Source organism: Zingiber officinale, chromosome 5B, assembly GCF_018446385.1.
Source record: "Zingiber officinale cultivar Zhangliang chromosome 5B, Zo_v1.1, whole genome shotgun sequence".
NCBI classification, from domain to species: Eukaryota; Viridiplantae; Streptophyta; class Magnoliopsida; order Zingiberales; family Zingiberaceae; genus Zingiber; species Zingiber officinale.
Window position 1 is genome coordinate 60,254,623 of NC_055995.1, and position 23,681 is coordinate 60,278,303.

General features: G+C 40.5%; 1 protein-coding gene and 1 long non-coding RNA gene across 2 annotated transcripts; both read left to right on the forward strand.

The window, feature by feature from the left end:
* The first annotated feature begins 1,735 nt into the window (after positions 1 to 1,735).
* LOC121987436 lies at positions 1,736 to 2,712 on the forward strand. Its single transcript, XR_006113589.1, has 4 exons — positions 1,736 to 2,026; positions 2,104 to 2,153; positions 2,233 to 2,413; positions 2,501 to 2,712. It is a non-coding gene; the product is annotated as an uncharacterized LOC121987436 (long non-coding RNA).
* A 6,118-nt stretch (positions 2,713 to 8,830) lies between these two features.
* LOC121986661 lies at positions 8,831 to 13,215 on the forward strand. The gene is made up of 9 exons (XM_042540614.1): positions 8,831 to 8,907; positions 9,016 to 9,088; positions 9,176 to 10,252; positions 10,309 to 10,539; positions 10,591 to 10,840; positions 10,904 to 10,987; positions 11,177 to 11,283; positions 11,401 to 11,921; positions 12,474 to 13,215. Exons 1-9 carry the CDS (start codon positions 8,831 to 8,833, stop codon positions 13,213 to 13,215), a joined length of 3,162 nt encoding a protein of 1,053 aa, XP_042396548.1.
* Positions 13,216 to 23,681: the final 10,466 nt, after the last annotated feature.

Sequence of the window (23,681 nt, forward strand, 5' to 3'; positions counted from 1 at the left end):
CGGCTTAGATCCATTTCGGATGTCTAAGTCGAGATCGTGACTAGATTCCGGTCTCGGAAAGACGGAATCTAAGTCATACTCTTTTTATCCATCTGTTGAACCTTAACTGTGCTAACAATCTGTTTTACAGGATGTATATTTGCCTCAGACTAACTTTGTTTTGCAGGAAAAGGGAGTTTTCTGAAACAAGGTGGTCCGGGCGCCCGGAGGTCCGGGCGCCCGGAAGGCGAATTATATCCAGCAAAGTCGTCGCCACGTGGAGCATCTCGATTTGAGCAGTTTCGTCACATTCCAGGCGCCCGGAAGGGATCCAGGCGCCCTGAACAGCATATAAAAGAAGTCCCAGACAGGAGTTTCAGATCAATCAAATCAATCAAGCTGAGAACTCTTCTACTGCTGGTCTTGCTGCTCGACGTTCAGTGCGACGCCAACAAAGCTCCGACACTATGCTCCGCTCTTTTCCCTTTGTGTCGGTATTTGTTTTTCAGTTTTCATTAGCATTCCCTGTACAGTTCTTTTGTAATCATTATTCCGAATTGCTAGTGATTGCCCAACAAAAGTGGTCAAGGACCATGGGCCTTCGAGTAGGGGTCGTCACAGGCTCCGAACGAAGTAAAACCATTGTGTCTATTTTACTTTTCCGCTGCGTTTAAACTCTTATTTTTCGAATCGATATTCACCCCCCCTCTATCACTACAACAAAAACTGCAAACAACAACACCCCTACGACAACGGTTTTAAGAGAAAGCGTTGCATATTTGCTCAAAGACAACGGTTTTTGCCAAAACCGTTGTCTTTGAACTCCCTATTAAATATAAAAGACAACGATTTTGGCAAAAATGTTATCATTGAGCGTTTTTTTTTAAAACGACAACACTTTTTACAACGGTTTTATAAACCGTTGTCTTTATCCGCGTTTTTAGTAAATTTGGTCATTTTCCCGCTCGTTGTTTTCCTTTCCCTCGCTGTTTTGTTTTCGGCGCCGTGTTTTTCCCTTCGCGCTCACGAACCTAGCCACTTTACTTTCTCCTTCGTCGCGATGGAATCAACAAACTGGTGGGAGGCGGCTCCGGCCTCCGCTCCCTCCCTCCCTTCTTCCTCCATGACCTCAACACTGTCCATAGCTCCAATCGTCTTTTTGTAATAGAAACTTCTCGATATCTCTCAAATCCCTTCCGCCTCCGCATTTTTTGTCGCATTCCCATTCCCACAGCCACGACCATCTCCCCCTCTCCCAGCCTCCATCGTTTTCCTCTCATCGTGCTCCGAAAGATGGCCGATCTGACCCCAGCTATGGTCCGACCCCAACCTCTTCTCTCACCTCCTGAACGCCTACTGCCTACTCCCTTCGCCGCGCTCCCTCCGCTTAGGCCGTCAGCTCCACACAATCATAGCCATCGTCGGCGCTGCCTCTTTCCACCGCTTCACTGGAAACCACCTTTTCCACATGTACCTCAAACTTGGCCGGGTCCCCGCCGCCCGCGCCGTGTTTGACGTAATGGCATGTCGAAACGTGATGTCCTTCAACATCCTCATCGGCGGCCTCATCCACAACGGGGACATCAATGCTGCTCGTAAGCTGTTCGATGAAATGCCAGAGAGGAACCTCGCCACCTGGAACGCCATGATTGCCGGGCTGGCTCACTTCGAGCTCGACGAGGAGGGACTCGAGTGCTTCTTGAGGTCGAGGAGGGAGGGCCTGCGTCCCGATGAGTTTGGTTTGGGGAGCACCTTGTGATGCTGCGCTGGATTGAAGGATGCAGGTTCTGGTCGCCAAATCCATGCCTTCGTGGTTATCAATGGGTTTGAGCAGGACATGTGTGTTGGGAGCTCTCTAGCTCACATGTACATGAGAAGTGGTCATCTTGAAGAAGGAGAAAGGGTTCTGAGAGGATTGCCTTTCCTCAATGTGGTCTCTTGCCATACTGTGATTGAAGGAAGAGCACAAAATGGGGACCCTGAAGGGGCCTTCCACCATTTCATCCTCATGAAGAATGTCGGATTGTTGCCAGACCATGTAACCTTTGTTAGCACCATTTCATCCTCTGTTCTCTTTTACAATTTTCATGTTTTCTTTTTCACATTTTGTCAATCTTTAATCAGATTTCTTTAATGGAGAAGTTAATATACAATCTTTGACACCGAAAGCGAAGGTATGATACTCTTCTTACCAGTTCTTTTCGAATCTTATGGCTATCTATGCTGCTTGTTCATATTAAATCACTGTTACAGTTGCTATTTTTATGCCTCTGAATCCAGGAAATTAGAAGAACAGCAGCAACAGGAAGGTCCTGACTTCTCCCATTACAATTAGAGATTACGTACAATCTTGAAACCCCATACGAGTTGATGGATTCGCCGGGTGCTGATTGGAGTCCGGAATCCGAGTTAGAGCTTCAGGAGATGTTATTGGGTACTTTATATTCAATCTTAATTAGAGCAGCAATTAGATCTAGCCTTCATATCCCATGATTATCCTGACAAAAATGATTATCTGCAGGTCTGGCATCTTCTGACGAATTCAAGAAGAACACGAGAATCATGAAAGAAATGATCAATGATGTGATCAGCAAGGTAAACAAGCCACTCAGTAAAGGCGAGGTCTTGTGGCGCTTGATGATGCAGCTCGACCTTGATGTTGGTCGTGATTGTTCTAGGATTTTTGCTATAGGGACGCATGTTGCTTGGCCTACACGTTGGGTAGTGATGAAAAATGAGGTAAATTTCTGACTCATTCGGCCACCACACCGTGAGTACAAATTTAATTCTTCATTGGGAATTTTTGAGGACTTGTTTCAGCAACCACAAATTTTCAGCTTCTGATTTGGTCAGTGTATGTTTTCTGGTTTTTTTTCTCATTTGCTTGGCATAGTTGTTTAGCTGGATTTTTCCAACCAAACCTTCTTAGATTTTGATTGAAGGTTGTACGTATTTGTTGGATAAAATTTAGTAATACAAGATATATAAGATCTAGCACACCCATGTAATCTGTACATTGAGGTTACATGCGTGAACAAGAACATTGATGGTAATTGAAACCCAATTAAAGGGTTGTTCAGAAAGATGCTGAACATAAGTGATAGAACTTTCCACTAACATTTTTATATTTGCAATTTGTAGAAGCCTCAAAGGAAGAAAAGTATTGCAAAAAGAAGTAATTCTGTCTTGCCATCAAATGTGCCACGGTCATTACATTTATTGTACTGTTACTCTATGCGTGTTTTGGACAGCCCTGAAAAAACTATATCAATTATTTTTTATCATGATTTCTTTGACCATGAGTACGAACTGCTAGTGAACATTGAAGATATCACACCTTTTTATGAGTTGGAGTCAATATCTGCTAATTGTCTGGTTGCTTACATGTGGTAAGTTTTCGTATCTCTCATTTTTTTCATTTTATTTGTATTAACATACTAACATTTTTTTGCTTAAATGGAAGGTTTATCTTCAAAAAGATGAAAAAAGAAAACAAGGTTGATAAGTTCAGATTTGTGGATCCACAAACACTTCCAGTATATGTGGTAAGTTTTCTCATCACTCATTTAATCTATATGCCTGTTAGTGATTGCTTGAGAATAATGAAATGAAGAGCTTGTAAAGGCATTTTGTGTATGATCCATAGTATATTGATATACAAAACATCTATATATTGCAGTTTGATTTCTTAATAGTTTGCTCTATATACTTTTGCTTGGATGAGCAGTGCAAATTACCCATGAATTGCTTGTGCATTGCAGCTAAATTTGTTAGATTTTCTTTTTGTATTGATGAAATGGAATGAAAAATCTATTTTTCCAGCTAGAATGTAGTGAATGTTATAGCTCTTAATCTACACTTATTTGATTGACACTTTGGTTCTTTTAAGTGTCCTATGTAATAATTAAAGCTGTGCGTATGTGATTTCTATTTTGAGGAATTTGTGGAATTGTTTTAGCTCTACAAACAATTCACCCTACCATAACTCATCATGATGATCCAATTCTTTTTGTTCAAGTTTTAATTGGAAGATTTTGAACCCATGTTTTTTTACTTTCACTTATGCGGCTTTTGTCATGGGTCTATTTATTGCAGATCAATTTGCAGCTCCTAGCAACTTGTTACTTGCAAAATGGAAAAGCATATTGTGCATACCAAATTCTCAAAGGTAATGCAGTCTGGAAAATGGCACAGAAAATTACATGAATATTTTGTTTCAAGATGTTAATGGATGTAATGCACTTTGCATGGATTCTATTGATCTTGGATCATAGTTCACTTAAATAATGTTAGCTGCATGTAGTGCTAATTATTTAGTAAACTATGCTAAGCTAGGTATCACTGCTCCTAGTAGATTCCATGTACTGTTATTCTCTAATAAACACCTCTTTTTGTTTCCTTCATTTGGTTTGTTTTTACCTTCTATGCACTACAGACTGGTTAATTACATTCTCCTTTTGGAATTCTGGAATTTGATAAATTTTGTTAAATTATTCTCTTGTAGGTCGGGCAATACGTGAGGCTTGAGTTTTTTTGATGCAAGAAGTGAGCTTTGTTAGGATGTAGCTTGCCTTGCTAATTTGTAAATTAAAAGTCATATGGAGAACAGCAAATGGAAAACATGTGATTTAATGTATATGGAGAACAGTCATGAAAAACATGTGTATTTTGATGAGTAACAACTCATTTTGTATATTTTTGTATATGTGGCTACAAGATGAATTATATATGGATGTTTATTTTGGATTTAATGTAGTAAATATTTAGTTTTGTATTGGTGGTTTGCTTATAGTAAAATAAGATTGGTTGTTTGGTATTAATGAATATTAAAGACAACAGTTAAAAATGTTGTAAAGACAACAGTTAAAAATGTTGTAAAAACAAGGTAAACCACAACAATTTTTTTTTTTGTAAAAAGTGATAAAAGACAACGGTTTTATCCGTTGTAAAATATATTAAAACTATTGTAAAAAAAACAAAACGTGTCAAATATTATCTACCATAACAGTTTATATCTGTTGTAAAAAAAGTCTACCACAACGGTTTATTTTTGTTGTTGAAATTATCTACCACAACGGTTTTAAAACGTTGTCGTATCCTTCATAGCCAAATTTTGAGCATATATACAACAACGGATAAAAATCGTTGTCAAATGTCTACAAAGACAACGGATTCAAAACCGTTGTCGTAGGGCCATACATTCTACAACACCCTCAGTTACAACGGTTTTTTCACCCTACGACAACGGATAATATCCGTTGTCATTTGCAGTTTTTGTTGTAGTGTATCGAATCTAAACGGTCCTACACTCAGGAGAACGAAGTGCCCAGAGCAACTGAGCCCAATCTCTCTGAAGTTGTTGCTCAACTCTAGAAACAAGTAGCAGAGCAGCAGCAAGTAATTGCCAATCTGATGGCAAATCAGCAATCAGTTCCTCCCCCTCCCCCAGCTGTCACTGCGGAGACTCCAGTGGTAACTGAGGTTCCACCAGCTGCCTAGAGAGTCGTCACAGTACCTCAGAGACAAGAAGCTTACCTCATACAGTGGATGAAATTTAAACCAGAGAGCTTCTCAGGCACGACTGAGCCCTAGGATGCCCAGGCTTGGTTTAAAACACTAGAGAGCACAATGGAGCTTCATGATTGGCCAGAAGTCGAGAAGGTCAAGTGCGCCTCTTTCTGCCTGTCAGGAGATGCTTGTATGTGGTGGGAGAGGATAAAGACCAAGAGGGCAGTGATAGGTTATGAATTGATACATTACTTTTGGGTTAATATTTGGTGTTCTTTATATATTTGCATATGTTTAATTCCAATTTTGATCATATTTCCCCAAACAAGATTTTTATGAGCTTTATGATGATTTTCCATCTTATGCATGATTTATTTCTCATTATGTGAATTTGGTCTTGTAGGGTACTAATGGGTTCATGATTCAAGTGGAGGCATGGTTCATTCAACCAAATGGAGCCCAAAACCCTAATTGACCAAGTGAACTCAGACTCGAGTTACACATGAGCTGGACATGAACTTAGGTCTCAATTGAAAAAAACCCTAGGTATAAAATCAGAGTTTGGCACGGTGAACAGTGAGCTCGCGCTACTGTTCATCGTGCCAGTTTCTTGATGGCGCGGTCGCAGCTCCCTTCCTTCTTCCAAATCTTCGAGCAACCTTGTCCTCATCGGCGTGGAGTTCCTCAGCTTCCAGCAACTAGTTTTCGACCTTCAGCACCTCTCCAGCGAGCGTTTTTGCAGGCGAAGTACTGTAGCTGTGGGGCGTGATTTCCAGCTCAGACCAGTGGTGTTCTTCTGGTCTGGGTTTCCATTCCTTCACGGGATCATTGGTGGTGGTCCTTCAGTGATTCTGAACCATTTCCGACAGCATTTCAACGTTCCCAGCTTTCTTCGTCAGCTCGCGACGCCATTTCCAGAAAACGCAGCAGAGAACAATTTCAGAAACTGACTTCGTTGAGTATTTGTGAGCTGGTACAAGGAATCTGAGGTTGACTTGAAGCTTGAGGACTCCAGACTGATCTCTGTTGGAGTGTTCTCTGCATATCCTTGTGTGACGGCAAGGAGAAGACGAATTTGGTCCGAGATTTGGGTGTAGGGATGTTAGATTTTCGTTGCAGTTTGTTTCTAGCTTAGGTTTTCTTATTCCTGCAGATTTGTTTCTAAATCTGATAGTTTATAGTTTGGATTTAGTTGTAGTTTCATTTTCTACATGAATTTGAGATGCTTAGTTCTGTTTTTGTGTGCTGTTTTATCCTGTTTGTGCAGAAATATTTGCTGCGATTCTGTTTTCTATGTTTGTGGCTAAGCATATTTAGTTTCTAGTTGATTGTTGTTGGCTTAAGATTAGTTATTAGTGATTAAGATGAATTCAGAATTTATAGTTCAATAATTGCAATGGGTCGAGTGTCATTTAGTTCAAATTTATTTCTGCAGTTTTGCATTTTTGCAGTTTTATAGATCAGTGCAGCAAAGGTTGAAGTTTTGTTTCTTTTGGTTCTTAGAATTAATTCTGCAGTAGGATAGTTGTAGAGCTTGCAATTTATTTCTTGGTCTAATATTTCAGTTTCAATACCAAACCCCCATTTTTATATCTAGAAAACCCAAAAAGTGTGTTCTTAATCCGAAACAAGCACGTTCTAGCATAATCCTCGGAAATTCGACTCGGGCCTTATACTAAAACATTTCTTTGTGTAGTTGTGGGTTTTCGATCATAATATTAATTTGGGAGTTTATTTGTGACATCTATTTAGAGAGCTTACCAAATTTTGGCGTCGTTGCCGGGGACTTTAAACTTTGCTAGAATTGTTTGTTTGTTTTGGATTGTGAATAATTTTCTCAGCTTTAGTTTGCTGATTTTTCTGATTTTATTGAATATCTACTGAATTTTGATTGTTTATTGGCTTGCATGACTAGGTCTTCCTTTGCAACATTGCTTGAACTTGACCCGGAGATTGAGAGAACCTTTTGGGCTTTAAGGAGACAAGCTAGGTCAGCAGCAACTTGTGAGAGTAGAATTTCAGAGATGGATAATCAGATAACAGAAGGGGATCGAACTATGGAAGAGCTTGCAGCACCAGATGTGGCTTATAAGTACTCATGCATCACTTATCCAGACTTGGCAGGAGATTTTGAACTTAGATCAGGACTTATTCATCTGCTTCCCAAATTTCAAGGGTTATCAGGAGAGGATCCCAACCGCCATCTACATGAATTCCATGTGGTTTGTTCCACTATGAAGCCACAGGGGATTTCAGAAGAAGACATTAAGTTGAGGGCCTTTCCATTCTCTTGGACAGGAGCAGCAAAGGACTGGTTATATTGCCTTCCAGCTGGATACATTACTAGTTGGATTGATATGAAGAAAGCATTTTTGGAGAAATTTTTCCCATCTTCTAGGACTGCAACTATCAGGAAGAGCATTTGTGGTATTCAGCAAGTAGTGGGAGATACTCTTTATGATTATTGGGAGAGATTCAAGAAGCTGTGTTCGAGTTGTCCACAACATCAGATTAGTGATCAGCTTCTTGTTCAATATTTCTATGAGGGTCTACTTCCTATGGATAGGAGCATGATAGATGCAGCAGCTGGAGGAGCCTTGGTGAATAAGACTCCAAATCAAGCAAGAGAGTTAATTTCAAATATGGCAGAAAATTCACAGCAATTTGGGAGTAGAGCTCTTGGGACTAGAGTGGTTAATGAAACTCATTTGGTTTCGAATGAGCAACAAGAAATCAGAAACAATTTGCAATAATTGACCTCTCTAGTGAAGCAAATGGCGTTGCAAAATTCGAGTCATGTTTCAAATTTTCCTTTATCAATGATGAAGTTGTGTGGAATTTGTTCAAGCCAAGATCATTCTTCCGATCATTGTCCTAATTTATATCAAGATGAATCTGTTGTAGCCATTTCAAGACCTCAATTTCAGCAACACAAGTATGATCCCAACTCTTCAACTTATAATCCGGGATGGAGGGATCATCCTAATTTGAGGTATGGGAACACATTTTATCAGCAGCCAACACAAAATCAGATTGGCCAGCCATCATTTCAGCATCAGCAGAATCAACATTATTTCCAGAACCATCCAGCAGTTCATTCTAACCAAAATCAGCAATTTCAACCATTCCAGAATTTTCAGCATTCGAATGTTGCATTTCAGCCACAATTTCAGAATGCACAGAATTAGCAAAACCATTTCCAGCAAATTCAGCAACCTGTGCAGAATTTCCAGCAGCCAAGCAGTGCGAATCAGCATCAATTTCAGCTTGCACTTCCATCTTCTACAAGTCCTAGATCAATGCAACTCAGCACAACTTTAGCAACTCGAAAATTGAAGATTTGATGCAGCAAATGATGCAACAGCAGCAACACCAGCAAAGAACTGATACAACGCTGCAAAACATTGAAAGACAGATTGGGCAACTTGCTAGCAACATCAATCAAATGCAAAATCAAGGATCTGGATAATTACCTTCACAACCCACTCCAAATCCTAAGGGAAATGTGAGTGCATTAACTCTGCGAAGTGGTAAAACAATTTCAGACCCAAATCCTAATTTTCCAGCAGGAGCACAGCAGAATATTTCCAGGCCATTTGCAGTTTCGAATTCAAAAAATTTCCAGAATTTTCCAGCAAATTCAGAGCAGCCAAATTCTGGATAGAATTGGATTACTGGATTTGATCAGCAACATTTCAATCAACCAGAAGTTTCAGATTCTGATCAAACTGATGGAGTAGATTTTGGCTTAGAATTTACTCCACCAGCAGCTTCAAATTCATCTCCAAATTCAGCACAGAATCTGGAAAATTCTGGACAGAATCTGGACAGAAATCTAAACCAGCAAGGAGTTGAGCATTCTATTCCATTACCTTTCCCTCAAAGAAGTGTACAACCAAGGAAAGAGTTGGAGGAAGAAAAGGCTAAAGAATATCAAGAATTGGTGAAATTGTTCAGCAAGGTTGAAGTGAACGTTCCTTTGCTTACCATGATTAAGCAAATTCCAAAATATGCCAAATTCCTCAAGGATCTTTGTGTGCACAAAAAGAAATTGAAGGGAAATGAATTGATAAGTATGGGAAAGAATGTTTCAGCATTACTTCAGTCAGTTCCTCAGAAGTGTGAAGATCCAGGAGTTTTCACCGTGCCTTGTGTGATAGGAGATTGTATCTTTGAGGATGCGATGTTAGATCTTGGAGCTTCTATTAATGTGATGCCTAAATCAGTTTTTCAGTCATTAAGAATTGGACCTTTGCAGCCTACAGGTGTAGTGATTCAGTTGGCCAACCGTAGTCAAGCACACCCAGCAGGAGTGATTGAGGATGTATTGGTAAAAGTGAGGGAGTTAATTTTTCTTGCAGATTTTTACATCTTAGATATGGAGGGTGATGTGCTTGCAAACAGGGCTCCGCTTATTCTGGGACGTCCATTCTTGAAGACTGCTAGAACAAAGATAGATGTACATGCAGGAACTCTTTCTATGGAGATAGGAGACACAGTGGTTCGTTTCAGCATTTTTGAGGCTATGAAGCATCCTAGAGAGGATCATTCTATACTTAGCATGGATATATCGGAAGAGTTGGATGGCATGGATTTCTTGTCAGATATTGATTCAGATTTGGAGGTTTCTGATTTTGGTCAAGAGAATGAGATTGTTTCTTTGTTGGAGGAGATTTTAGAGGTGGAAGAAAGTGGTAGTTCAAGTGAATGCGTAGGGGATTGCTTAGGAGAAGCATTACCCCTAGGATCGCTCAGAGAGGAAGAGGTATGTGTAGGGATTGCTCAGCAGCATTACCCCTAGGATCACCTATTATGGAGCAGACACAAGAGGAGTTGAAACCATTGCCCCAACATCTGAAATATGCATATTTGGGAGAAAATCAGCAGCTACCTGTCATCATAGCTCAGAATTTGGAACCAGATCAGGAGGAGAGATTATTAGAGATTCTGAGACAGCATAGGAAGGCCATTGGATGGACTTTGGCGGGCATTCCTGGGATCAGTCCTTCCATTTGTATGCATAGGATCTATTTGGAGGAGGATGTGAAGCCAGTGAGACAGCCACAAAGATGACTGAACCCTTTGATCTTGGATGTGGTAAAGAAGGAGGTGACTAGACTCTTACAGGCAGGCATTATTTATCCGATTTATGACAGCAAATGGGTCAGTCCTATCCATGTGGTTCCGAAGAAGTCAGGGGTGACAGTGGTAGCTAATGAAGAGAATGAACTGGTGCCCACGAGAGTGAAGAATTCCTGGAGAGTATGTGTGGACTACAGGAAACTGAACCAAGCAAGCAGGAAGAATCATTATCCACTACCTTTTATTGATCAGATGTTGGAGAGGCTGGCAGGTAAGTCACATTATTATTTTCTTGATGGGTACACTGGTTATTTTCAGATTTGTATCGACCCAGAGGACCAGGAGAAGACGACCTTCACTTGTCCTTTTGGGACATTCGCATATCGTAGGATGCCATTTGGATTGTGCAACGCTCCAGGTACTTTTCAGCGATGCATGGTGAGTATTTTTGGTGATTTATTAGAGCATTGCATGGAAGTATTCATGGATGATTTTTCTGTTTATGGCTCTTCTTTTGATGCATGTTTGGAAAACTTGTCTCGAGTTTTGAGTAGATGTATTGATACGGATTTGGTTTTAAATTTTGAAAAGTGTCACTTTATGGTAGAGCATGGCATTGTTTTAGGTCATATAGTCTCTAGGAAAGGCATTGAAGTAGATCCTGCTAAAGTTAGCGCTATATCTTCTTTATCTTACCCTGCATGCGTGCGGGAGGTTCGAGCTTTTCTTGGTCATGCAGGATTCTACAGGAGATTTATTAGAGACTTCAGTAAGATTGCTCTACCATTGTCTCAGCTACTTCAGAAGGATGTTTTGTTTGATTTCGATTAGAGGTGCAGAGAGGGTTTTGACAGATTGAAGGAGGCTCTTACTTCAGCACCTATTATCAGACCCCCAGACTGGTCCTTACCTTTTGAGTTGATGTGTGATGCTTCAGATTATGCAGTGGGAGCTGTACTAGCACAGAGAGTGGATGGAGCACCCCATGTTATTTGCTATGCTTCCAAGACTTTGGACTCAGCTCAAGCAAACTACACAACAACAGAAAAAGAGCTTCTTTCTATTGTTTTTACTTTAGATAAGTTCAGATCATATCTTCTTTGTTCTCATGTGATTATTTTTTCTGATCATGCAGCTTTGAAGTATCTCCTCAAGAAGCCTGATGCAAAGCCTAGATTAATCAGATGGATGCTTCTGCTTCAAGAATTCGACGTAGAGATACGTGATAGGAGCGGGAAGGAGAACTTGGTTGCAGATCATTTGAGCAGGATTGAAGGAGACTTAGACCATTCGGCCATTGATGATGATTTCAGGGATGAGCAGCTTCTACAGCTGCAGGGTGAGTCTCCATGGTATGCTGATCTAGTGAATTTCTTAGTTGCACATGTTTATCCCAAACAATTTTCAAAAGCTCAAAAAGATAAATTAAAAAGTGATTCAAAATTTTATGTTTGGGATGATCCTTATTTGTGGAAGTTTTGTAGTGATCAGATCATTAGGAGATGCATACCTGACTCTGAGTTTCGGTCTGTACTTACTTTTTGTCATTCTTTTGAGTGTGGAGGACATTTTGGACCACAAAGAACTGCTAGGAAAGTATTAGAATGTGGTTTGTATTGGCCTACTCTTTTTCGTGATGCCTATGCTTTTTATAGATCATGTGATAGGTGTCAACGAACTGGGAACATAGGACTTAGAAATGAAATGTCTCAACAATTCATTTTATTTTGTGAGATTTTTGATGTTTGGGGTATTGACTTTATGGGTCCATTTCCTGCCTCTTTTGGTTTTGTTTACATTTTATTGGCAGTTGATTATGTTTCCAAATGGGTGGAGGCCATTCCCACTCGGACTGATGACTCTTCTGTTGTTGTTAGTTTTGTCAGGTCTCACATATTTTGCAGGTTTGGAATACCCAGGGCGATCATAAGTGATCAAGGGTCTCATTTTTGTAACAGACACATGAAGGCTTTGCTACATAAGTATGGGGTTACACACAAAGTTTCTACATCCTATCATCCTCAAACAAATGGGCAAGCAGAAGTGTCTAACAAGGAGGTGAAATCAATTCTTGAAAAGACTGTGAGACCGGATAGGAAAGATTGGAGCAAAAGACTTGAAGATGCACTTTGGGCATATAGGACAGCTTTCAAAACCCCTATTGGAATGTCCCCTTACAGGATTGTGTATGGAAAAGCATGTCATTTGCCTGTGGAGATTGAACATAGGGCGTATTGGGCGGTTAAAGCATGCAACCTTGATAGTGACACGGTTGGAGAAGAAAGAAAGTTGCAACTGCAAGAACTTGAAGAGATTAGATTGGAAGCCTTTGAGAACTCACGGATTTATAAAGAAAAGACCAAGAGATTTCATGACAAACAAATTGAGGTGAAAGATTTCCAAATTGGTGACAAAGTACTTCTATATCGATCTCGTCTCAAATTGATCAAAGGTAAGTTGAGATCTAGATGGGAAGGACCTTATTGTGTTACTAATGTATTCTTTTATGGAGTGGTTGAGATCCAGGATATGTCTACTGGCCGGGTTTTTAAAGTGAATGGACAAAGGCTTAAAAGGTTTCATGAAGAAGTGAAGGGCTTGGTGGTGGAGGAAATGGAACATGTTGATGCTATCTACTCGAGCTAGAGGGGAGTTTTACTTTATCTTTTGTTTCCTTGCAAATGAATAAATTTTAGATTTTAGTAGTTTTTCTTATATGTTAGGACAAGTTTCGGTTTCATTAGAATTTTCTTGCATCAATAAATTTTGAGTTACATTAGTAGTTTTTTATTTTTGCATAGTTATAGTTTTGCACTTTAGGCGCGTGATAGTTACCATTTCTTTGAGTTTGTTAGTCTTTGTTTTAGGAATAAATGGTACTTCCTTCTTTTGACATTTCCTTGTATCATTTTAAGGGATTTGAAAAGGGATGTTGAATTTGATTATCTTGTTTAAAGACTTTATTGCATGAATGAACTCTAGGATTGCAAGAGGTTGATACTAGTGATGGATTCTTGATTGATGAAATGGTATGATAACTTTTATTTACCTAGTGAGGTTTGAGCCAATTTGAGTGATGTACTTGTAGCTTATTTCACTCTAGAACTTGCTTTAAATCTATTTAATACCACTAGAGCAATATTAAGTCATTTTTATGGAGATTACTCCACTGTCACATTGCCTCACCTATTGTTGCTATTTCTCTTGTCAATAATCATCATATCTTTATTCTTTTCTCATGTTTTATTTCTTTGGATGTGGTTATCTTGGATGATATGTGATGATTTTATTTTGGCTGGGACGGACAAAAGAGTAAGTGTGGGGGAGGTGTGTAATTGAAAACTGGGTTCTTTTGTTTTGGTGGAGAATGTTTTGATTGAGAAAATGAATTCGGCAGAATTAATAAGTTCAGTGGATGAAAATTGTTGTGTGTTATTGTGCCAATTTTTGATACATTTGAGTGTTTGATGAAGTATTAAATCGGATTGGAATTGAGGAAGACTGCAGAATTCAAGTTAGTGCTGAAATGATGTATCAAGTTTTGTATCAAAATCAGAATGCAAGATTTATAGTGAAGAAAGTTTAGTTGGAATTTGAGAAGATGTGGTAACAAATGGTATGCAAGAATTTGGTGTATTAAATATTGAGAAAAATGCCAGGAACTCTGAATTATCAGATTCCAGCAGCAATTGTGGCAGCACTCTCAACCGGCTGGAAAAATTCTGGTAGCAGTAACTTGCTGAAATTATCAATTTCAGCAACTTTCTTAGTGATGCATTGGCTAAAACAAGATGGAAATCAAGCTATTGTTTGATTAAGTGATTGTGAAGCTTTAAGGAAATAATTGTTGAAGCTTGAAACAACTGAGAAGCAGTAATAATAGAAGTTATAACAAGTAACCAATCTGAAATGCAAAACATGGAAAATTGGCAGAATTGAAAGTGTGCAGTTTGGAATGAATGGAGTATCAAGATTTCAGGAATGATATCAAGGAGAAGAAAAGCTTACATGAAGCTTTGTAATGTGAAGAAACAAATGGAATGTTAGCATGAACAACTTCTACAAATATTGCAAGTCAATTACTGAAATCTGGAAATAGTAAGACACTTGATGGTATTTGCAAAGCTGAATTGTGGTGAATGAGAGGAGTAAAAGAAGACAATGACAACTCTCAAATTGGGAAGTGAAGCTTAATTCAAAGAAGAAAAAAAAATCAAAAGGAAAAGGTGCTGGAATGAAAGGGATGAGTATAGTGCAGAATTTTCAGCAAGTACAGATTGTGCAGAATATGGCAGTTTTTGTGCCAAATTGGGATGAAAGTTGTGATGAACCAAAGCTGCTGAAAAATGGAAGTTCTTTGGATATGCATTGTAAAGGTTTTGAAGAGGCAAGATGAAGAAGTGTTGGAAATTCTTAAGGCTTAACAGGGGCAAGTTGGTACAAAATCAGCATTGAAGACAAACTGAAATCAGTATTGGCTGTGCAGAAATGAGTTCAAGGGTTACCAGAATATGGAAAAATCTAGAATCCAGCTGTTACTTAGTGGTGATGAATGGATAACTTTCTTCTCCAGGGTTTACAAGACTTTGGACAAGAAATCTAATACCTAACAGAGAACAAAGCTGGAGCTGGAAACTGAATCATAAGTGCAACCTGAAATTTGGACTGTTACTGCAGTGAGAAAAAGTAAATCCAAGCTGAAATTTTTGTGCTATTGCAGGGAAAGAAAGTAAGTTTTACTGCCTGTCAAATGCAGAAGAGAGTGTTGAGAGAAAAAAAGTGAACAATTGCAACAGAAACTGCATACGGATCTGCTGAGTAAAGGCAGATCAGTTTTGTGCCAAAGACAATGTGCTATTTTGTGCTAAACTCTCTGGATATTCGAATCTGAAATAGGGGAGTTGAAATTATTTTGATCCATTTTCAAATGAGATAACTTCCAAGGCTTATCAGTGAGGCAGGTTTGGATGGAAGTTGTTGAACAAGAACCAGAAAAATTAAGTTAACAGATTCATGTTACCACTGTGCCAATCTAAAAATTTCAGAATTTCAATGTGTTGATGAGGAAGGGATGTAATTCAGACCATGAGACGAACCAAGTCAAAGAATGTCAGATTTGCTTGGGAATTTTGAAGGAGCTGCAGCTGAGAATTGAAGAAACAGAACAATAGCAGAAATCAAATTCTGTTAATCGAGGATATGAATGAAAACTGTGAAACTATATAATCTACACTAGAAATGAGTGGAGTTAAAGGTAGAGTGCAGGTTGGTGTGCTACAAAGCCAAATCAGTATAAAAAAAAAACAGTGGAAAGAAGAAATGCAGAAATTCATGTTTTGGTCAAAATTGAACATCACATAGCATTCTAGTTCCATGTTTTCCACCTTGAGTTGAACTTTATCTTTTTATTTGCTCCATTAGCAGTAATTCTTTCATTTACATCTGATTTTGATCTCTTTCCCAGTGGTGGTAAAGTTTCATGATTATGCATCTTAATATCTGTGATGGAGGTTAAATTAGATGAAAAGCAAGCTTATGGTAGTGGATTTGATATGAGTAGCTTGAGTGCCCTCCACCTTTGCAAGATTTGAGATTAATAGAGAGCCACCTCAATTACCTTGGGAGAATTAGAGTGTTATCATTTTCACTTTATTCATGATGGATGAAATTTACTAAGTATCGAACCAAGGTGAAAATAGAGGTCATGAATGTGTGAGTCTATGAAATTTGATACTTACTTGTAACTTCCTTTTACTTTCTTTTGGACATGATCAAGAATAGTTGGGAGTAGGAAGTACCATCTTAGATGTTATTTTAGTTGGCTCACTTGCACGAGATGTGCAAGAATAAGTGTGGGGGATTTGATAGGTTATGAATTGATACATTACTTTTGGGTTAATATTTGGTGTTCTTTATATATTTGTATATGTTTAATTCCAATTTTGATCATATTTCCCCAAACAAGATTTTTATGAGATTTATGATGTTTTTCCATCTTATGCATGATTTATTTCACATTATGTGAATTTGGTCTTGTAGGGTACTAATGGGTTCATGATTCAAGTGGAGGCATGATTCATTCAACCAAATGGAGCCCAAAACCTTAATTGACCAAGTGAACTCAGACTCGAGTTACACATGAGCTGGACATGAACTTAGGTCTCAATTGAAAAAAACCCTAGGTATAAAATCAGAGTTTGGCACGGTGAACAGTGAGCTCGAGCTACTGTTCATCGTGCCAGTTTCTTGACGGCGCGGTCGTAGCTCCCTTCCTTCTTCCAAATCTTCGAGCAACCTTGTCCTCATCGGCGTGGAGTTCCTCAGCTTCCAGCAACCGGTTTCCGACCTTCAGCACCTCTCCAGCGAGCGTTTTTGCAGGCGAAGTACTGTAGCTGTGGGGCGCGATTTCCAGCTCAGACCAGCGGTGTTCTTCTGGTCTGGGTTTCCATTCCTTCACGGGATCATTGGCGGTGGTCCTCCAGTGATTCTGAACCATTTCCGACAGCATTTCAACGTTCCCAGCTTTCTTTGTCAGCTCGCGACGCCATTTCCAGAAAGCGCAGCAGAGAACAATTTCAGAAACTGACTTCGTTGAGTATTTGTGAGCTAGTACAAGGAATCTGAGGTTGACTTGAAGCTTGAGGACTCCAGACCGATCTCTGTTGGAGTGTTCTCTGCTGATGCTTGTGTGACGGCAAGGAGAAGACGAATTTGGTCCGAGATTTGGGTGTAGGGATGTTAGATTTTCGTTGCAGTTTGTTTCTAGCTTAGGTTTTCTTATTCCTGCATATTTGTTTCTAAATCTGATAGTTTATTGTTTGGATTTAGTTGTAGTTTCATTTTCTACATGAATTTGAGATGCTTAGTTCTATTTTTGTGTGCTGTTTTGTCCTGTTTGTGCAGAAATATTTGCTGCGATTCTATTTTCTATGTTTGTGGCTAAGCATATTTAGTTTCTAGTTGATTGTTGGTGGCTTAAGATTAGTTATTAGTGATTAAGATGAATCCAGAATTTATAGTTCAATAATTGCAATGGGTCGAGTGTCATTTAGTTCAAATTTATTTCTGCAGTTTTGCATTTTTGCAGTTTTATAGATCAGTGCAGCAAAGGTTGAAGTTTTGTTTCTTTTGGTTCTTAGAATTAATTCTGCAGTAGGATAGTTGTAGAGCTTGCAGTTTATTTCTTGGTCTAATATTTCATTTTCAATACCAAACCCCCATTTTTATATCTAGAAAACCCAAAAAGTGTGTTCTTAATCTGAAACAAGCACGTTCTAGCATAATCCTCGGAAATTCGACTCGGGCCTTATACTAAAACATTTCTTTGTGTAGTTGTGGGTTTTCGATCATAATATTAATTTGGGAGTTTATTTGTGAGCTGGGCTGATTTTCAGATGAGCTGGGCTGATTTTCAGTCAGAGTTTTATGAAGAGTTCTTCCACCTACAGATCACCAACAAGCACTATGAGGAATTTATAGAGTTCAAACAAGGTGACCTGTCAGTGGAAAAAGCAGCCAAGAAATTCAACAGACTAGCTCGTCTTTGCCCAGAGCTGGTAAGTATAGAGAAGGAGCGAGTCAGACTGATGCTCAGAATGCTCAGACCACAGATAACACTGAATGATAGAAGTGGAGCTCACCGGCCCCAGACTGGTGAAGAGTTGATCAGTAGGGCATTAATTGCTGAGCACTACCTGAACGACATCAAAGCACAACGAGCGCATCACAAGCCTGTGAAGATAGAGGACAAGACAGTGGGGAGCCAGAAATCCCAGTCAAGTAAACAGAACTGGAAAGGCAAGGGTAGTAAAAGAAAGCAGTGGAACTCAGGAGGTAACTAGAAGGGAGGACCAGCAAACAAGCAGACCAAGTTCCCTCCCTGCCCCAAATGTGGGAGAACACATTCAGGAGCCTGTCTTTTGGATAAGACTGGATGTTATTCCTGTGGTCAGGAAGGACACATGGCTAAAGAATGTCCTAACAAGCTCAAAGCACCTCAGCCACAGCCAGTGCAATATGGAGGCAAGACTGCATAGTTATATCACATGGAAGAAGCACTAGAGGGACCCTATATCAGTCAGGGAAGGTTGGAAGCTCCACCAGTTCTAGCCTTTGATTGTGCTAGAGTATTCTCCCTCACCAAAAAGGAAGCTGCTAGTGCCTCCACGGTTGTAACAGGTCAAGTAGTTATTTTTCAGTATTTAGCTACTATACTATTTGATACTGGGGTGACCCATTCTTTCGTATCAGTACCCTTTGCCAGTAAATTACAGGTGCCTACAGAGAGTATGAACTCCAAGATTTTGACGCTCCTACCTTCTGGGGAAGTCATGGAGTCCAATCAGTGGCTTCGAGCTGTACCGGTCAGAATTACGGATCGAGAACTATATGTTAGCCTGGTAGTCCTCGCCATGCAAGATTTCGATATCATTTTGGGTATGGATTTCCTCAGCAAGTATAGTGCTTTAGTAGACTGCCGCAGAAGGAAAGTAATCTTCAGTCCAGAGGGTAAACCACCTTTTGAATTCACGGGAGTGCCAAGGAAGAAGACCCAGAAACTTCTCTCTTCTCTAGCAGCTCACCAGATGTTAGCTAAAGGGTGTGCTGGTTTTCTTGCATACATAGTAAATGCAGAAGAACAAAAATGACTCAAGCAGGAGGATGTTTGGGTAGTATGTGAGTATCCAGAAGTATTTCCAGAAGAGCTACCTGGACTGCCTCCCAACAGAGAAGTGGAGTTTGAGATTGAATTGGTTCCTGGTACTGGTCCAATTTCAAAAGCTCCATATCGCATGTCTCCAGCAGAGTTGAAAGAGTTGCAAGAGAAACTTCATGAGCTGCTTGACAAAGGCTTCATCTGCCCTAGTCATTCACCATGGGGAGCTCCTGTGTTGTTTGTCAAGAAGAAGGGTGGATCTATGCGGATGTGCATAGATTATAGAGCTCTGAATCATGTGACAATCAAGAACAAGTACCCCTTCCCAGGATCGACGACTTATTTGATCAGTTGAGAGGGGCAACAGTATTCTCAAAGATAGACCTACGCTCTGGGTACCATCAGTTGAAAGTGAAAGAAAGGGATATACCCAGAACAGCTTTCAGGGCCAGATACGGACACTATGAGTTCGTAGTCATGCCAACTAATGCACCTGTAGTTTTTATAGACTTGATGAACAGAGTGTTCATAGAATACCTTGACAAATTTGTTATCGTATTCATCGACGACATTCTAGTCTATTCCAGAACCTCAGAGGAGCATGACACGTACTTGAGAATAGTACTGCAGACCCTACAACAAAAACAACTTTATGCTAAATTCTCAAAGTGTGAATTCTGGTTAAATCAGGTGGCGTTTTTGGGCCACATCATTTCTAAGGAAGGTATCCAAGTGGATTCTGCTAAGATAGAAGAAGTCAACGATTGTCATAGACCTAAGAACGTCAGGGAGATCAGAAGTTTTCTTGGTTTAGCGGGATATTACAGAAAATTCATAGAGGACTTTTCCAGAATAGCCTCTCCACTTACATCCCTGACCAGAAAGAACAAAAAGTTTGAATGGTCAGACAAATGTGAGCAGAGTTTCCAAGAGCTGAAGAAGAGACTGACCAGTGCTCCCATTCTGACTGTTCCATCTAGTGACAAGAGTTTTGACATATACAGTGATGCCTCCAAGATGGGTCTAGGAGTTGTCCTCATGCAAGATGGAAAAGTTATAGCTTATGCTTCCAGACAACTCAAAGATTATGAGAAGAATTACCCCACTCATGATCTTGAGCTGGTAGTTGTGGTCTTTGCACTGAAACTCTGGCGACATTACTTGTATGGAGTCCAGTGCATAATCTTCACAGACCATCAGAGTTTAAAGTATTTCTTCACCTAGAAAGATTTAAACATGAGACAACGTAGGTGGCTGGAGTTGGTCAAAGACTTTGACTGTGAAATCCTCTACCACCCAGGTAAAGCTAACAAAGTGGCAGATGCACTAAGCAGAAAGTCCAGTGCATTCCTGATGTCCTTGTCATCATTAGCCCTGCCACTGCAGAAAGAGTTGTCAGACTTTGGAGTTGAAATTATTTATGGGCAAATTTCTGCATTGACCTTAGAGTCAACCCTGCTTGAGGATATACAGAGAAAGCAAAGTGAAGATCCAGATATCCAAAAGATCAAGCAAGGGATACAAGAAGAAGGAAATTCAGAGTTTCGAGTATCAGATAGTGGAATCCTCTATCAGGGGAACAACCTTTGTGTCCCCAATGATGAAGAACTGAGAAAGAAAATCCTAGAAGAAGCTCATAGAACACCATACTCCATGCATCCTGGTTCTACCAAGATGTACCAAGACGTGAAACAGAGGTTCTGGTGGTCTGGACTCAAAAGATATGTTGCTAAATATGTCAGTACCTGCCTGACATGGCAGAGAGTCAAAGCAGAACACCAGAGACCAGGAGGAGTTCTACAGCCTCTCCCAATACCAGAATGGAAGTGGGAAGACATATCCATGGACTTCATAACAGGTCTTCCAAGAACTACAAATGGATATAATGCAATATGGGTAATAGTGGACCGATTGACCAAGTCTGCTCATTTTCTAGCCATGAAGGTGTCCCACTTTATAGAGCAGTTGGCACAGTTATATGTTAAGGAGGTGATCAGACTTCACGGAGTTCCTAAATCTATTGTTTCTTATAGAGATGGACGCTTCACCTCACACTTTTGGGAGTGTGTTCAGAATGCACTGGGCACCAAACTCAAGTTCAACACAGCTTTCCATCCTCAGACTGATGGATAGACAGAGCGAGTAAATCAGATTCTAGAAGATATGCTCAAAATTTGTGCACTAGATTTCAAGGGAAGTTGGTGCAAGTATCTATGCTTAGCTGAGTTTGCCTACAACAATAGTTATCAGGCCACCATAAAGATGGCACCATATGAAGCGTTATATGGCAGGAAGTGCAGATCACCCATTTGCTGGCAAGAAGCAGGAGAAAGAAAAGAAATGAAAGTAGAGCTGGGCATCCAAACAGAGATGATAGATGAGACCACTCAGGCTATCCAGAAGATCAGACAGAGGATTGCGACTGCCTAGAGTAGACAGAAGAGTTATGCTGACACACACCGTCAGCAGGTGAAGGCTGAGCACCAGAGACCTGCTGGTTTACTTCAGAGGATCCCTATTCCAGAGTGGAAGTGGGAGCATATTACTATGGATTTTGTGGTAGGACTGCCTAGGACTCGACGAGGCCATGATGCGATTTGGGTAATCGTTGATCGATTAACCAAATCCGCACACTTTTTAGCGATCCGGAAGACTGATTCTCTGGATCGATTAGCAGAGTTATACTATCGTGAGATTATTAGATTACATGGTGTTCCTTTGAGCATCATATCAGATAGAGACCCACGGTTCACGTCCCGATTCTGGCAGAGTCTGCAGCAGGCCTTGGGTACACAGCTTCGTTTCAGTACGGCATTCCATCCGCAGACAGATGGGCAGTCAGAGCGGACTATTCAGACATTGGAGGACTTACTGAGGTCTTGCGTTATGGATTTCGGAGGCAGTTGGGAGGACCACCTGCCATTAGTGGAGTTCGCCTACAACAACAGCTATCATTCTGCTATCCAGATGGCACCGTTTGAGGCGTTGTATGGTAGGCCTTGTCGGACACCCATCCTCTGGGAAGAGGTTGGGGAGGCCCAGTTGGTAGGACCTCAGAGAGTTCAGCAGGATGCTGAGTTAGTTCGTACTATCAAACGGAGGATGTCAGAGGCCCAGGACCGTCAGAAGAGTTATGCTGATCAGAGATGGAGACCCCTAGAGTTCTCCATTGGTGATCATGTATTTCTTAGAGTTTCACCCACGAAAGGGGTGAAGAGATTTGGTCTCCGAGGTAAGCTAGCTCCCCGATATATTGGACCATTCCAGATCTTGGAGAGGATTGGAGCAGTAGCTTACCGTCTAGCGCTACCACCATCTCTAGCTGGCATTCACGATGTATTCCATGTATCTATGCTGAGGAGATACGTATCTGATCCGGCACATGTTCTATCAGATATATCTGTTCCTATTCAGCCTGATGTTACTTACGAGGAGGTTTCGGTCCGGATTCTGGACCACAGAGAGCGTCAGCTACGGAACAAGACGGTCCGACTAGTTAAAGTCGGATGACAGCATCATTCTGACGAGGAGGCTACGTGGGAGCTGGAGGATACGATCCGAGCTCGATACCCCCATCTTTTTACTTGAGGTATGTGGGTTAGAGTTTCTTTCAGCATTTATACTGTTTGGTTATGTCATAGTGTTGGCTGTTGGTTATAGCGAAATTTGGGGACCAAATTTTTATTAGTAGGTGAGGATGTGAGATCTCGGAAAATTTAAATAAATAGGGTTATTTGGAAATAGCCTTATAAAATTTTTCCGGAATTTTTAGAAATTTTCTGGGAATTTTTCGGAGTTCGTACGACGGGTTATGAGGGGATCAATTTCGGACACGGATAAAGCCTGTTTGGAATACCCGTTTAAGTGAGGAAAAGTTTTAATATAAATACTTTTCTTTTCTTATTTCTTTTCCCTAAACCTATCGCCGAACCCGAGCTCCTCTTCTTCCCGACTCTTCTTCTCTATTCCTCGAGCGGTCTGTTCCGGGTGATCGGCGACTCTTCCCTCATCTTCTCGGTGTCGCCGGCGCAGATCGGGTCTCGGAGCTTGGAGGATAGGAGCTAGCTGGTTTCTTTCTCCCCATCGATTAGCAAGCGGTAGGATCTCGTCTCCTTGAGCCAACTGTCGATGCCGCTGGATCGATCCAGATTCATCGATCGCTGGCGTGGATGATGCCTTAGGGCTTCGAGGGTAAGCGACATTCTTGGTCCTTCTTCCCTCCTTTTTCTCTAGATTTCCTTCAACTCGTGCCCTAGCAGTCGGTGATTCCAATTCCTTTCTTTCTACATCGCCGGATTTCACTAGATTAGGGCTTGATTTTGGTTATCTCCGGCCGATTGACCTTCGTTTCCTCATTCTTGAGTTGTTCACAGAGTGAACCGTGTATCCTCAAGTTGGGTCGGATGGGGTGATACCTTCTGGAGACACTCGGTTGAGGTAAGATTTCGGTGTTGTT

What these genes read in the sequence shown, in the direction of transcription:
- LOC121986661 (XM_042540614.1), top strand. Translation starts at nt 8,831, where the DNA reads ATGCAGCAAATGATGCAACAGCAGCAACACCAGCAAAGAACTGATACA. An exon ending in AACATTGAAAGACAGATTGG is followed by an intron (nt 8,908 to 9,015) that starts GCAACTTGCTAG and finishes AACTCTGCGAAG; the next exon opens with TGGTAAAACAATTTCAGACC. An exon ending in ACCCTGCATGCGTGCGGGAG is followed by an intron (nt 11,284 to 11,400) that starts GTTCGAGCTTTT and finishes GATTTCGATTAG; the next exon opens with AGGTGCAGAGAGGGTTTTGA.